This window comes from Populus trichocarpa, chromosome 8 (assembly GCF_000002775.5).
Source record: "Populus trichocarpa isolate Nisqually-1 chromosome 8, P.trichocarpa_v4.1, whole genome shotgun sequence".
Classification (NCBI taxonomy): domain Eukaryota; kingdom Viridiplantae; phylum Streptophyta; class Magnoliopsida; order Malpighiales; family Salicaceae; genus Populus; species Populus trichocarpa.
Genome location: NC_037292.2, coordinates 10,463,116 through 10,478,106, shown reverse-complemented (window position 1 = coordinate 10,478,106; position 14,991 = coordinate 10,463,116). Strand labels below are relative to the sequence as shown.

The window sequence follows — 14,991 nt, the reverse complement described above, 5'->3', positions numbered from 1 at the left end:
GACATTTAGTAAATATCACATTTCTAAAGCGCGACATGGTCAAACCATGCTATTTTTAGCTCAATTGATCGGTCAGTTTGTAATAATCAGTGAAATTGGTTAATTGGTTCCAAAAATAATAAGGAAAATCTCAAAATTGTCAAAACCAGGGGGTCTGTGAGATTTTTAATATCTAAAGATCTGATGGTCTGCGTAGCGCCACAGTAGCCAATACAAGGAAAACTGCCTCCGAAAACTCCTGTGAAAATTCAAGTGCAATCCGACGGTTGAATCGAAAGTTATGGTCGTTTTGAGTTGTCATTTTGGTCTGATGCGATCAGACCTCCTCTTGAGACTGATCTCATCCCGCTGGTCTATAAATACATCAGCTAGGCCATCAACATAATTTGTATGGGGCAGATCCTCGTTCAGTTATGACAGACTCATAGCTCAAAATCACCGTACCATGTGAACAATAACTTTTAAAGATTTTAATTGTTGTATATTTTCGAGTTTGCAAGTTAAACAAATACATTTTTGATTCGTAAAACATATTTGAAAGAAAATTTTTATAAAATTATGATTTTTGTATGCAACAGTCAACTGATTAATATAACTGGATCCAACCAATCGACTAGTTGAGGTGGAATATTGGAGCCAGACCATGCTGCTATTATTTAATTTTAATTTTGTTGTAAAGTTTGGTTTTTTTAAAGTCATTAGGTTACGTTCTATCATGTTATAACACATGTACAAGCACATTATAATTTGATTTTTCCTTTTCCTTTATTTTTTTCTTTTTTATCTTCTTTTTTTTCACATGCCACCAATCCGCTGGCTTGGAACGCACTTTCTAACACACCACAATAATACTATTTGTAAAATATACCACGGAATATACCATAAAAAAAACATGAAATATTTGTTTTTTAATGAAATACATGGTGTGCGCTATATTTCTTAAACAAACACATCCTAGCCAGAGAACTCAACCTTGTTTTGTGTAAAAATTAATGATATTTTACATGGAAAAATCCCTCAATATGAAAGGGGAAAATCATAGATTCAAAATCCACTAGAAAAACTTTTATTATTAGAACAACGGGATCTCAAAATGATCTCATCAGTATAATGTTGAAAATTAACCAACTAATTTTTTTTTCTCAGTCAAGCTTAAATCATTATTCAACAAGTTGAACACGTACTTACGCTCAAAACTCTCGGACTCTCTTGTCCTTTGCTCTCGCTTTTTTCTCCTTTATATCGCACTTTCTGCAATATAAAAACTCACGAAGCATTTACTGCCATAAACATGCAAGATTTTCGATTTCTTTTATAATAAAAGCTGCACCAACGCGCGTCCACCTAATTTTTTAAAAGTATTATTATAATTATTTTTTAAAATATTTTTTTGTTTGAAAACATATTAAAATAATATTTTTATTTTTTAAAAAATTATTTTTAATAAACATCAAAATAATATAAAAATATTAAAAAAATATTAATTTTAAACAATAAAAATAAAAAATTTTAAATTTACATTTTTTAAAAACACTTTTAAAAAATAAAACCAGTATGCGCTGAGATTTCATTTTCAAACATTCACATATTCCAGTCAAAGATTTCGATCCTTGCCTGCAAAAGGAATAGTCTACTCTTCATTTTGGAAGAGTGATGTGGAGCCTATGTCTTGTCATTTTTTTTTTGTTTTCCATGGGCGTCACCTGACAAGAACGAATACTATGAAGAATTATTACGAGTAATAGATTATGTTCAATAATCCTGTGCCTTGCTATAACTCTTGTGTTATCTGTAATTTATGATGGTGAAGTTGACAGTTTTACCAGAGTAAACTGATGCTGGTGCGGGCCCCTGCCCCGCCAGCATACCCCTTGCGCGCCTTATTTATATGGTTACTTTCTAGGCAATATTCTAACAGTGTAAAGTCCAAGTTCTTTCACAATCGACTCGCACACTGGACGCTAGGAAAAAAATTGCACTTCAAAAAGGCCACCAACATCATCACTGGACGCTAGAACTTGTGTGTTAATTGTGCCCTTTTCTGTTCAAGAGGCTTCTTGAAGTGTTGTTGTGTAGTTCAAGGGTCATTCTCATGTTTTAAAGCTACTACTGCACGTTCATCGGATTGAATCTAGATGGAGGGGTTGTGAATTTGTGGGTTTTGGAGATTATGTTTTTTTCTTCGGTTTGGGATGTTGATGGTCAAGATGTGAGATCAGCAATGGGAGGGCCGGAGAGAGAAGGAAGGAGATTGGTGACGGTAGAGGGAGGAGGAGGAAAAAAGGGGAGGAATTTTCGAGATAGTCAACGCTTAGAAACGCGCCGAAATGATCGATTGAAATATCAATTACAGCTCATGCTGAAGTTTTACACCTGACTGTCAATTTCTATAGTCAATTTTTTCCAGCTACCGCTGTCGCATGGAGGCACTAAAAACTTGTATTCACCATGCAGCACCAATGCCATCCAGTTACATCACCGGGTAATGCGTTTGCATCCAGACTATCCACGCTCACAACAGGTGAAGAATTCAGAATAGAATTTAACGCTCAGGCCATGACCCTTTTCCCCTTGAAGAAACTGACAGTCAACTTCTGTTGCAGTAAATTTGAGGTCAGGACTAACACAGCGTTACAATCAAGAATTGCTTGTAGAAACTAACAAGAAATCTTGGAAAACAAAAATATTCATAATCCTGTATAGGGCATAAGAATTCCAAAAGAGTGAAGAGTGAAGTGAGAACAATTTGCATTAGCAGCATCAGGACCACCCAAAACAACATCACCAACGCAAAATTGTCACACAATCTCACCTCAACAAATGATTCCTCGAATATTAAACCTCTATAGGGGCATGTTCAGACAGCTGGCAAAAATAACTAAAGCGTCCCAAAACAAAAAAACTTTGCAAAACTTCATTGGAGGATTGGTAGATAAAATGCAAGAAGGAAACATCCAGGTTCCCAGTCGTATTACTGTGATGGGTAGGTAGCTCACTCACTTAGATCTCACTTCTTCTTTGCAGCATCTCCAGCCTTAGTCTGCACATAGAAGAAACATGTCCGGGATCAACAGTTTGGATGTGGAGGCTAGAAAAATCCAATAATAAGGAATGGGATTGCCAAAGAAAACTTGCTAAATTACCTTCTTTACACCTCGAACTTTCTTGGCCCTATTCTTCCTTTCCTTCAGTTGCTTCCTTGATTTTTCCACCTTGGTGGCTAGTCCATTCTATCATCAAAACAAGCAATTATTCAGCATAAAACACAAAAACCCCAGGCACTAGAGTACTCAGTATACACTGACAAAATCATGTTGAACTTCAGAAAACTAAATCAGTTTCTTGTTTCACCAATACATGTGGTGGTCGTATGGAAAATATGGTTCCAGATCAAAGAGCTAATAGCTAGCATATATCCTAAACTGTAGATGTTTGTGAGGCTTAACAATAAAAGCAGACATAATTATTCTAACAAATACACCAAAGCAGTGCGCAAATATAGAATCTGCATTGTCTGAACATAAAAATTTCTGATACTAGTCTCAAGAAGAGTAAAAAAGGCATTCAACATCTTCATACTGCAGCTTGTCTATATCAGCTTCCATTGCATTGGCAAAAAAAATATTCTCTTCACCTTGAATGGTTTTTAGCGGTACCAAATTCCTCGTTATTGATCCAGAATCAATTCAGTCAAATTTGAATTGTAGCAAGAAAAATGTTACACATATAAGCTGTAAGCAAATGTTGAATCTGTTGTCTTGAACATAATAAAAAAACCTTTATAACGCAGGTTTCAGATGCTTTTGTGAAACATGTCTAAAGAAGGATAAAAATGCATCCAGCATCATCATACAACAGTTTGTGAATATTAGCTAACCTTAGCCCCAAACTCCCCAGCTCATTAACATAAGGAAAAAGGAGAACATTTGGACTCTAAATCAATAACACAGGAGATGACTTTCCAAAAAATTGACAAGTTAATGATCCAACCAGCAAGCAAAGTACTTCTATAGCAGCTAACTTCTGTAGTCTCTCAATTAGGTGAAGACTTGATGGAAATGTAGAGTGACACATTATCCATAACCCCTCAAACCATCTTACCAATTAAAACTAATGCTATCCTAGGATCACAAATGCATTTGCATTTCTGCATTCAAAACTGGAGACAATACTCTCTGTGAATAATGTGCAAAAGGCTATAGAAAGAAGTGATACATATAGGCTCTCAGAATTCTATTTGAAAGTTAAGAGAAACTGAAAGGTGTGTTTTAAGGTATTGGCTAGAAAATTCCCAGGCTACTTGCATACATACCACATGGATGTAAAGAAGAGCTGATTTGACCAAAGTGCTTATACAACTGGAGAAATAGTTGATGCAAGTAAAGTTATTGTGAAAAAAATCGAGTAGCTTGGATCATGAAAAGGTTTCGATATGTTTGAAGTTTAATAAGCATCCTGACGGGTTCTGAAAATGTCTATCCTACACTAGGTTTTGTTCTTTGTTTGCACTACGAGCAGGCTACCCGCACACATGATTCTATTTATAATCTGAATTAACAGAATAGGTTTGTTCATTCACAGAGAAATTTCTAGCTAGCAAAAACCAATAAGTCCACATAATCAGAAATCAAGCAAAGGGTTAGATAATCACATTTTCTTTTAATCAAATAATGCTGAAAAAATCTATCAGCAGGTATTATTTTCCCATTCTTTCCTTGAATTAACTATTAGTCTCACTAACATATTGAGTGTTATGCATACGCATTGCAGCTGCATAAAGATGATTCGACACTAACAAAGGAACAAGACATTCAACAAATGCACTAAATGTACGCAGATGATGAACATTCTAGAGCAGTAGCAGGGGAGTTAAGCAGATTGGCAGTTACCCTGATTAGCCTGTACTTGGGCTCGTACTTCTTGGCGCTCTCAACAGAGTCATAAATCAGCCCAAACCCAGTTGATTTCCCACCTCCAAAATGAGTACGGAACTTGAACACAAAAATCGAATTCAGGTCTTTCACCTCATATAAACTTGCCAACTTCTCTTTCAATTCAGCCTTCATAATATCCCATTATCAGATACCAAAAATCACAGGAAAAAAAAGCAGTTAAGAACATGAAAAAAAAACTAACCACATACCTTAGAAACATTAGCTCTCCCAGGATGCAAGACGTCAATGATCTGTTTCAAAAACCATGGTTAGTTTATAGACTGTATTATTCTAGAAACCAAACAGACCTAAAAAAGAACAAAGAAAGGAAACTGAAGAGATGGAACTCACAAACTGCTTCCTAGAAAGAAGCCTGTTTGTCATAAACTTTCTTGTTCTAATAGTCACAGCCTTGTCTGCCATGGTTGTCTGTAACTAATAGGCTTCTTCTCTCCTTGACGACGCTGATAGGCTTCGATTCGGACGGAGGCTGCCTTTGGGCAAGGAGTGGAAGATGAAGGTATTATTATTAGGGTTTTATGCAGTAACAGTGTGAAGCAGTTTGGGTTCTGTTTGGCTCTCGGTGGTTGTACGCTCCAGTGTGTGATTAGATCTATCCGGCTCCAGTGTGTGATTAGATCTATCCGGCTCCAGCTCGTGATATCTAATCAAAGGACATGGGCCTGCAAAAAAGACTCGCCTAATACGGGCCTGAGTTCAGGTCAAATGTAACTTTCCAGTCCATCCACAACAACATCAGATAGATTACACGTCTGAATTGATAAACGGTCCAGATTCATGGGTTCATAATAGATGGGACCAATTGTTAGTTGACACGCCTGCACCTGATTGAACTTGGCATCCTTCCCCAGTTCCAAAAGCTACAACTCTAACTAACTAGCAACTATAGGGCGAAGCGAAACCGTTACGTATATAGTCCAATACCAACCCCCTTTCCCCTACTAACTTTCTTTATTCTCGTAATTCTATCCATAATAAAATAAAAAACTCGTAATCTCTCCAAAACCCACAGGAAAAAAGAAGAAGAATCTTGAAAAGCCTAACATAATTCATACATATAGACAAGCAGAGCACAATGGCATCAACGATCAAGTTTAGTAGACCACCAATTCTTGCGTTTCTTTTGCTTCTCTTAATGTCTTTCTTGTATATATCTTTGGCCGCCTATTGTGGTTCAATGGGTGGCTCCTCTGGAGAAAGTTCTCCCGTCTCTTCAGGCGGTGGCTCTTCTTTCTCCCCCGTCGGAAGAGGCTCTTCTTCCTGGGACTATATAGACTCTGGGGGAAGTAGAGGGCAGGGAGGAGGACGGAGAGGCAGCAAAGTAGATGTTATAATATTTGTTACCGGCGTCGTGATCTTAGTTTTATTCTGTGCCGGTTTTATGATTGCCTTCTGCTGCTCTGAATACCAAAAAGATCGGAAAAGGAAAAAATCAGAACAGTACAGGAGAGAGCCAATAAAATCAGAACAGTACACGCTTATAATGGTTCAGGTACACTCTGAATATCGGATAGTGATAGTGTTTTGGTTTCTTTAACAGAACAAAGATTCAAATCAAATCAACTGTCCTTTTGGTTTCTAAACAAGGACTCCTGCTTTCCTTTGTAAAAGAAGGAATCTGATGCAGTAAAGAAATCAATACCCAAAACCTGCTAGAGCTAGTTTATAGTTCTTCGCAATCCTGACATTGTAGGTGGGCCTAATGGGCAAGGCTCTTTCACTTCAAAACGAGCTCAATGAAATTTCCAGCACTGCAAACACTTCTACAGCGAGGGGATGGCACCGCATACTGACAAGTGAGTTATGATCAGGACTTTCCTGGTATCTTTTTTGGAACATCATATTTATGATTTGTTTTTGACTCCGTGGCATTCAACTAATGCCGTGTCTCTTTTTCAACTATGGATTCAGAAACAGTGTCGGCGTTTCTACGATATCCAGAATACATGATCTCTGGCTTTTCATCGGTATGTCAAACCTATTTTATTCTGTAACTGATTTCGGCCCCTCTCTTTACTGCATACCTATGAAATAGTCACTGCCTTATGTTTAAGCAATCAATAGAAGCTGTCGCTGACCACTAATCTTTGTTTATCTTCATTTCTTCTTATAGATCATATAACGATTGAACGTTTTTATGTGCCCCACAAATTTTCTAATAGGTAGAAAAGTATAGTACCACTGGAGTAGTGCTAATGAGGTTCAAGCAGCTCTCGAGTGAAGAAAACGAGAAGTGTCATGCAGGATCACTGGTAAATTTCAACAACGTCAATATACAAAGAGAAGGCGTTCCTGGAAAAAATTATAGTAAGTTCATCTGTTTCAAGTACTTCCTCTGACAAATCGATTACTTTTCTTGTTTGTTTTGACATACTGAGCTAACTATTTTTTCGTAATACTTTATCCTTTTCAAAGTACTACATGTCTACTAAATACTCTTTAGGATGACTTTGGATTGATCAATTGGAGCAGCATACGCTTCTGAACCTTAGAGTTTTTTTGTTTTTTTTGGTAGCACATGGTCACCAAACCCTAGATGCAAATTCTACAAAAGGAATATGATCACAAAACACTGCTACAGGGGCAAACTCTCCTTTTCTTTCATTTTCTTATTGTTACTGAATCTACTTTAAGTGCTTATTTAATTGATCAAGGAAGTTCCGTATCACGAATATTGTTAACTTGAAGATAGCCTTCGCTGTAGCTTCAAATGAAACAAAAACATGTATAAACCAGACATTATTTGATGCTCTGAAATGTCTGCTGAATCTCTCCTTTCTAAACTATCATTGGTAAACATTAGACTATCTGTATCTAGATCTTCTTACGGTGAAATCTCCTGCGTCCTCCTTCAAATGGAATTAAAATGATGCTGTGAGAAAAATAAGGGGATATTTGTTATCCAAGAAAGAAGTGATGCGTGAGCTGGACAGAAGCCAATACTAGTTTTTTATTCTTGTCTTTAGATGGCTCCTACTTGTTAACTTGACCTCTTGCAGAACGTATTTTGAAAGTCTGAAATATCTGTATTTTTTATTATTCTACCCATACTTTTCTCTTGACACCCGTTCACAGGTGACAATCCTGGTGGCTGCTAACGGTATGTACAAAGTTCCTGCTATTAGAAGCACAGAGGGCATCAAAGGTGCCTTGCTATCTTTGAATGTTGATGCACAAGAACTTGAGGTGATAACAATGACATCCTAAATATTTTATTATCCACTATATAACACTTCTCAGTTTGGGCCTCCTGTTGATCCTATAAGTACATTGTATCTGATAAACATTGCCATTGTTCTATATAGGCTGTAGAGGTGCTCTGGACTCCGCAGGCTGAGAATGAAACATTGTCTGAGCAGGGATTTCTCCAAAACTACCCACGTTTGAGGCCGGATTTTATGACCTGATAAAGGCATCTGTTCGAAACTTTGATGACAGGCAATTTTTAGTTTTGGAACGCAATACACTGCAAGTAGGAAGATGTTTTCGTTATGTCAATAGTCTCCCCCACTTTTAGGATTGATTACAATATATTCTAGGATATTTTTGACACCTCTATGTGCTAAGAAACTTCACTCTGTTTATATCTGCCTGTAAAGACTTACCTCATTTAGACACAATTTCTGCGAATATCACAACAGTTGAGAAATTTGTTGTAGGCTTACCATTTGATTTTCTATTTTCCAAATAAACAAGCTCTACCCAGGGCTTGTTTGTATCATAATCATAGTTTTGTACTTCAGGTACTTTTCGGGCGAACATAAGAAATTAATCTGACAACAAAGGATGGATATGAGGATGATAGTTTTTGTTCTTGTAACTTGATGCGACCATCCCGTTTAATTTCACATATATCCCACAAACAGTTTGGTGCCATTTATGTAGCCAAGTTTTGTTACCTTGACTCTTCACTTTCTATAAACTACCTATCTTCATTCACAGAGGAAATCAAAGGTGCCTTGCGATCTTTGAATGTTGATGCACAAGAACTTGAGGTAATAATAATGACATCCTAAATATTGTATTATCCACTATGCGTACCTTGTATCTGATATACGTTACCATTGTTGTATATGGGCTGTCGAGGTGCTATGGACTCCGCAGGCAGAGAATAATACCTTGCCTGAGCAGGAATTTCTTAAAAATATTTGTTTTTAAGCTCTAATTTCTGAAATCGAGAGTCCTGATTTAAAGTTATTTGCAGGGGTACGTAGTATTAATTTCAGATAAAGATAACAGAGAATAAGGTGTAAAATAATCATGTAGCTTATTCACTAGAGAAGAATAATTTCAGCAATCAAACTTAAACGAGAAGTGTGCCCAGTACAAGCCACGGTTGCAACTCTGCCATATCCCTCGGTAGAGATATTTCATTCTAGATTAATCGTGTCTGATATTCTCAAGCTAACAGTACCGAAATCGAGCTGCAAGTTTGGTTTCTGTAAACTGATCGGAAATGTGAAGCCTCGAATTTCCACAGATGACAATAATGGTACGTGCATATTTACAATTATGGGTAGCAGGTTCCAATTAATAGGCGACTAAGACACACACCAGCATATTTGGCACGTTATAGGCTTCGTAGTCATACAGCCCTGTGTAAACCCAACAAGAAGTCATGGAGCCATAAGTGAGAAAGTGGGGGATGGGATGCCGGCATTAATTACATTTGTTTTGTGTTTTAAAAATATTTTTAAAAAAGTTCAATATCTTTTTAATTTTTTCAAATTATTTTAATTTATTAATATTAAAAATTTATTTTAAAATATAAAATTTATTTTAATATATTTTTAAATAAAAAACACATACTACGTTGAATTCTACATGAAAAAGTTGGGCTGGGAGGGCGCTAGCTTTTAAAAAAGATCAATAATGAGAGGTCATAAAGGAAGCTCTCTCCGCGTTGGATAACTTTTCTACTGCTCAAGTTTTTCCATGCTTGGAATGCCGCCATGACACAAATCTATAAGTTTCCAAAAGTGAAAGTTCAAAGTTAATACTTTTTTAGGATGGAATTTTCTTTTCTTTTGAATGGATTCCTACATCATTAGCTACTCTATAGAAGGGGGAAAATGACTCTGATTTCCTCCGTTAGCTCCATCTGTCCTCTTACTATCAATGGTGTTGCTAATACTGTGGTACACGCCCTCAAACTCATAATTTGTTGTAATTTAGTCTCAATCCTTTAATTTATAATAACTGATCTACTTATGTTATTTTAGCCTCGACTTGAAAATTCAACAATGCTCTTACTGTTTTCTAAACCACGAAAACACTTTCAATGCCATGAAAAGAAAATCCCCTGATGACAAAAAAAGGACATTTCATGTATTTATGAGCATTCTACAATTTTTCGCATGCACTCAAGTAATTGTATCATAAAAATGTAAGAATACTGGTGCGTGCGTTATCGTATGCAGGAGGTTAGAGGGTTGAGAGTCGTCACACTCAACTGCTTGAAATCAAAGGATCAGCACGTGATTAGAAGAAGATAAAAAGTTTGAGGACTTAAACTAACGAAGTAGAACCACAGCATGGTAGTTTTTCTTTTGCTTTCTTCCACACGCTGGCACTGACGCAAGGTATTTGCGGGTCGCAATAATGGCATGAGGCAGGGATATATGCCCATTGGAATAGTGCTGTATTGCATCAGTCACACATCCTTCAGATATGTCCAGCTCAAGTTGGCAACTTGTGATCACCCAGTACATCACGCTGGAAGCATATGCCTGCTACTAGGTAGGAGGTATATGAACGCTCAAATTGCATGGGACCATTCCACTTCAGTTTGCTCCGTGAGTCAATCTATCCTACAAGGCTCTGACTATGTGAGAGAAAAGTAGAGGCAGTGGGCACAATATGATTTCATTAAAATGAATCATGAACTTCTGGGAATTCAAGATTTCAGGCTTAGAGTTTAGAGGAGGGCAATTAGCATGTAAAATACAAATAAATGGTAAAATAACACAGAAATAAAAAGTTTTGTTGGAATTGCGATAAAATTTTAATTAATATTTCAGTTTATAACCATGATATTTATTTAAATTCATACTTACCCGTCGACCAATTCGTAAGAAAAATCATAAAAATACATTTAGACATCTACAGCATCAACAGGAAGGGAAGTTGCCCTGTGAAGGGAATGTGGAAGCAAAGCTCCTGCATAGAAATTCTTAGCCGTGATTATTTGCTCGGGGCTGAATGCCTTGTTGATTTCCTCACAATTTTGGACCTCTTTATTTGCTGAGTCAGCACATCTTTTATCAGCATCTGTAGGGAAATAAGAAGTAAAATTCTTGGCAGAGGAAAGAAACTTCAGGGCAGCTTCATTGTTTCCTCTCTTTTCTTTAGGCAACATCAAAGGCAGAGAACGCACGTTACCTTTCTGGTGCTCCATGTTATCTGAATTAGGACTCAGGCTTGAAGGTTTTGATTTGACTCCCAACTGTTGGTCTTTGAGCTCCCTTAACTGCATCTGATACTTGGCTTTAAGCCATCTTAATTCTTGCCTAATTTCGTTCTCATGATCATCCCAGTGAGTGGTGCTAAATGCTGAAGGATTCTCGCAGGTAGATTTTCTTGCGTTTGATTCTCTAAGAGTGTCCATGTTTACGATTCTTTCTTGCTCCTCAAAGATTGTATGGTTTGTCGTGCTGTGACCCTGACCACAATGAATCTCTCTAGATCCTTGTGAATTGGGTGCATCTCGCTGAGCCCAAATGTCAGTACAATTGATGCTTGTAGATTGGCTTGGTGAAACAGGGGCACAATCAGTACTAGTACTTTGCTCAGGGCCTTTGACTTGATATGTGATTTCCTCGAACCGCCCATGCACAGCAGCACATCCATGTTTAGAACACGGAAGGACTTCCAGGTTCCTGGTACCTGAACTGTTTGATGAAAAATAATCCTGTAGGTTACCATGTGAAGCACAATTCTGACAAAAACTTGCATCTGTGCACTGTGGACTTTCCTCTATTCCCATCCCCCTCTTCCATTCCGGTACCAAGGTTGAGATTTCACCATCGATCATGTCTGCTATCTTCAAAACATCTTGGTCTGTAATACCAAGCTCATCGAACATTTCAGTCGCAACACTAAATGCAGTATCAGTCTCAATGTCAAATGGAAAGTAGATGTTTCGTATGTGGCCTGCATAGAGAGATTACAGTGTCAGTATGATTTTTATGCTGCATTATTCAGTCAACATCTATGTCAAAACACAATAAGGTCTCGAAATTTGAAACTTCTCTTACCTTCCTTATCTGCAACCCTGAGCCTTAAGAAGATGTCATCATCCTCTCTCCACCTCCCTTTAATTGCAATGTCAACATTTCCCAAATGTTCATCCTCTTGACAGATGAAAAGATCAATTGGGCTTGTCTCAAGCTCAAGTTGATGGTATTCTATTTCATTCTCAAGATCATAACCCAGATAATCAGTGTAACCATTGGTCAAAGAGCTGTTGCTGCAATGAATTCCATAGAGAGGTTGTGTCACAAGAGGACCTGCTCCATTCAAATCTCCTTGGTAATAATCTATTGGTCTCAAATCAAATCCACAATCATCAATTAGAAGAAAAGGGTCATTTAAAAGCTCTCTGGCTGAGAGCCTAGTGGACACAGTTGCTAGACATTTCTCAACAAATTGCCGCACATCAGGATCTTTTACTTTGTACAAAGAATCAGGTTTTTTCCCCTACATGAAAATAAGAAATTGTAAAATAAAGTAATGAAGATAAATTGGATCAGTAAAAAAACTGAAGAGTTCGTAGTTCCTACAGATACGACTTTCTTGTAAATCTGACCAGCGTGGTTGCATTCACTGTATGGATAATCAAAGGTGACCATCTCCAAGACACACATCCCAAAAGAATAGATGTCAACTAATTCATTATACTCCTCCCCGTAAACCTCTGGAGCCATGAATTCTGGTGTTCCTGGGTAATAAAATAAACTCAAATATATACTTACACTGAAGAAGCTTCAGCAGTTGGTTTAATTTAAGCACTCTGGATTAGAAAAAATCATCTGCAAGCATTTCTGTTTGAAAAGTGATTATGAGTGCATGGGAAAGTGTAAAAAGGCATAGACCATATGTAAGTGTTCAGTTTGAAAAACCAAAGGATGAGATTAGAGCTTAGAAGGAATTTGAGAAACCTAGCTGAACTTACCAACACAGTGAGCAGCGTAGGATTTCTTAAGGATTGCAGCAAGGCCAAGATCACCAATTTTGACTTCTCCTTGGTTACCATTAACAAAAATGTTGTCACACTTGAGATCTCTGTGGATAACAGGGGGGTCATGGCTGTGAAGATAGAGAAGCCCCTTCAGTATCTGCCTACACCAATGCTTGACGGCTCTAATATTTACTCTCCTGTGTTTTAGCCTATACCTACGCAGAAAAATTGAAATTCAAAAAAAGAATGAAACGTGCCCACATTGAATAATTAATGAATTTCAATCACCCAGATAAGCAAACCAACAAGAAGGAAAGACTAAATTTCTTGAAACTTGAACAGTGCTTACTGTCTTAAAGTACCAGAGGTGAACATCTCAGTGACAAAGTTGATGTTCCTGTTAGCAGTATCAACCCAAGAAGTATAAAACTTCATGATGTTTTCATGGTTTAAGGTCTTGAGTAGGTGAATTTCACAGTAAAGCCTCTCAAGATCCTCAGGTCTCTGGAGGGAATCACAAAGCCTCACCTGATTCCAAGCTACCTCAATTCCTTCATACTCATCAAAGGCTTTATAACTGCAACGCAATAGACAAAAATAGAAACCATCGCGTTCAGAAAAAACTGGATTCACATTTAAATGGAAAACCACCCACAAATTAAAACCCAAAAAAGAAAACATCCATACACAGTCTTTGAAGCTCCTTTGCCAAGAATTTCATTGTACTGCAGAAAGCATAAAGAAAAGACGTTTATGTAAGACTCAAAACTCAAATTTCCAAATATTGATGACAACATGCAAGAAAGAGGGTATGCGTAAATGCGTATTTACTCTTCTATATCTGCCAGTAGGATCAACTTCAACAAACTCCAAGTAATCTGTTTCAAGACTTGTAAGGCCATTCATTCTATATATCCTTAAAGCTCTGCAAAATTTCTAAGCAGATAAGAGAGAAGGAAGGAAGTATACTTTGCTGGTTCTCCACAATATTAATAGTAGTAGAAAAAACTGAAGAGCAGAAATATTATTGTTATTTTTTTTTTCTTTTTGTGAAGGAAAGAGATTAAAAGAAGATAAAAAAATAATTATTATTTAGTAACTGAAAAAAAGAGGAAGTCACAAGTGTAGTTGGTGCCTCGGTGAGTCCATAAGAAGGACAAAGTTAAAAGCCAACTACCATGACTTTTCTTTGTTTTCGTTAAAAAGTATTTTTTAATTTTTTTAAAATATTTTTATTTTAAATTAATTTTTTTTATAATTTTCAATCATTCTGTGTTGTATTAAAAATAAATTTTGAAAAATAAAAAAATATTTATTAAAATACTTTTAAATAAAAATCATATTAAAAAAATAACAATTACTACAATCAGACTGAAGGACAGAACCCAACAAAACAGCCTCTGTCTGGTCGACGCTATCTTTCTATGCAAGTGCATGCCTTGTTTCTCCGATCTCCATCTCGTCACGAGCTGCAAGACCAAGACTTTCTCTATCCTGCAACAGCTTGCATCAACCTGAACCAACCATGTTTTTCTTTGTATCTATTTTTCTAGAAGGTTTGTTTGCGGAAGAAAAGGTGGGAGCTAGGATTTTTAATTTTCGTTGAAAGGTCATTTTTGCATCATGGAAATCTTATGAAGCTTTATATTTGTTTTTATTACTTTTTCTTTTTCCGTTGCGGGTACCGTTTACCTGTAAAGATTAGAGTTTCATGTTAGCGCTGGGTCATTTGGTGTTTATTTAGCGCTGAGTTTTGGGTATCCGAGTCGGTTTAAATATATTTAATTAATTTTACGAATTTTAAAGTTAATAATTATATAAATTTTTAATAATTTTAAAAAAATTTAAACTTATAAT

At 36.7% G+C, this 14,991-nt stretch overlaps 3 protein-coding genes across 6 annotated transcripts; 1 reads left to right on the top strand and 2 right to left on the bottom strand.

Moving 5' to 3' along the window:
• Positions 1–2,670: 2,670 nt before the first annotated feature.
• Positions 2,671–5,514, bottom strand: LOC7467486 (40S ribosomal protein S24-1). Its single transcript, XM_002311585.4, has 5 exons — positions 5,286–5,514; positions 5,144–5,185; positions 4,890–5,060; positions 3,144–3,230; positions 2,671–3,040 (listed from the first exon to the last, which is right to left on the bottom strand). The coding sequence occupies exons 1-5, from the start codon at positions 5,355–5,357 to the stop codon at positions 3,008–3,010; spliced, it is 405 nt and encodes a 134-aa protein (XP_002311621.2). The 5' UTR covers positions 5,358–5,514; the 3' UTR covers positions 2,671–3,007.
• Positions 5,515–5,808: 294 nt separating this feature from the next.
• Positions 5,809–8,777, top strand: LOC112323273 (uncharacterized). The gene is made up of 5 exons (XM_052455398.1): positions 5,809–6,447; positions 6,649–6,751; positions 6,867–6,922; positions 7,118–8,141; positions 8,261–8,777. Exons 1-4 carry the CDS (start codon positions 6,031–6,033, stop codon positions 7,292–7,294), a joined length of 753 nt encoding a protein of 250 aa, XP_052311358.1. The 5' UTR covers positions 5,809–6,030; the 3' UTR covers positions 7,295–8,141; positions 8,261–8,777.
• A 2,147-nt stretch (positions 8,778–10,924) lies between these two features.
• Positions 10,925–14,205, bottom strand: LOC7473404 (probable serine/threonine-protein kinase WNK9). 4 transcript variants are annotated; one of them, XM_002311584.4, is made up of 8 exons: positions 13,966–14,200; positions 13,822–13,859; positions 13,484–13,711; positions 13,129–13,349; positions 12,737–12,894; positions 12,212–12,653; positions 11,337–12,107; positions 10,925–11,225 (listed from the first exon to the last, which is right to left on the bottom strand). In XM_002311584.4, the coding sequence occupies exons 1-8, from the start codon at positions 14,038–14,040 to the stop codon at positions 11,050–11,052; spliced, it is 2,109 nt and encodes a 702-aa protein (XP_002311620.4). In that variant the 5' UTR covers positions 14,041–14,200; the 3' UTR covers positions 10,925–11,049. The 4 variants fall into 4 exon arrangements, with proteins under 4 accessions (XP_002311620.4, XP_024461927.2, XP_024461926.2 ...); XM_024606159.2 differs by having other exon boundaries at positions 10,925–12,107; positions 12,737–12,885; positions 13,966–14,205; XM_024606158.2 differs by having other exon boundaries at positions 10,925–12,107; positions 13,966–14,203.
• Between the last annotated feature and the right edge of the window lie 786 nt (positions 14,206–14,991).

What these genes read in the sequence shown, in the direction of transcription:
- LOC7467486 (XM_002311585.4), bottom strand. Translation starts at nt 5,357, where the DNA reads ATGGCAGACAAGGCTGTGACTATTAGAACAAGAAAGTTTATGACAAAC. An exon ending in TTCTTTCTAGGAAGCAGTTT is followed by an intron (nt 5,186 to 5,285) that starts GTGAGTTCCATC and finishes TTTTTGAAACAG; the next exon opens with ATCATTGACGTCTTGCATCC. An exon ending in AAGTTCGAGGTGTAAAGAAG is followed by an intron (nt 3,041 to 3,143) that starts GTAATTTAGCAA and finishes TTCTATGTGCAG; the next exon opens with ACTAAGGCTGGAGATGCTGC.
- LOC112323273 (XM_052455398.1), top strand. Translation starts at nt 6,031, where the DNA reads ATGGCATCAACGATCAAGTTTAGTAGACCACCAATTCTTGCGTTTCTT. An exon ending in ACACGCTTATAATGGTTCAG is followed by an intron (nt 6,448 to 6,648) that starts GTACACTCTGAA and finishes CTGACATTGTAG; the next exon opens with GTGGGCCTAATGGGCAAGGC. An exon ending in ATGGCACCGCATACTGACAA is followed by an intron (nt 6,752 to 6,866) that starts GTGAGTTATGAT and finishes CTATGGATTCAG; the next exon opens with AAACAGTGTCGGCGTTTCTA.
- LOC7473404 (XM_024606158.2), bottom strand. Translation starts at nt 14,040, where the DNA reads ATGAATGGCCTTACAAGTCTTGAAACAGATTACTTGGAGTTTGTTGAA. An exon ending in ACCTCTGGTACTTTAAGACA is followed by an intron (nt 13,350 to 13,483) that starts GTAAGCACTGTT and finishes TTTTCTGCGTAG; the next exon opens with GTATAGGCTAAAACACAGGA. An exon ending in CTACGCTGCTCACTGTGTTG is followed by an intron (nt 12,895 to 13,128) that starts GTAAGTTCAGCT and finishes TTTATTACCCAG; the next exon opens with GAACACCAGAATTCATGGCT.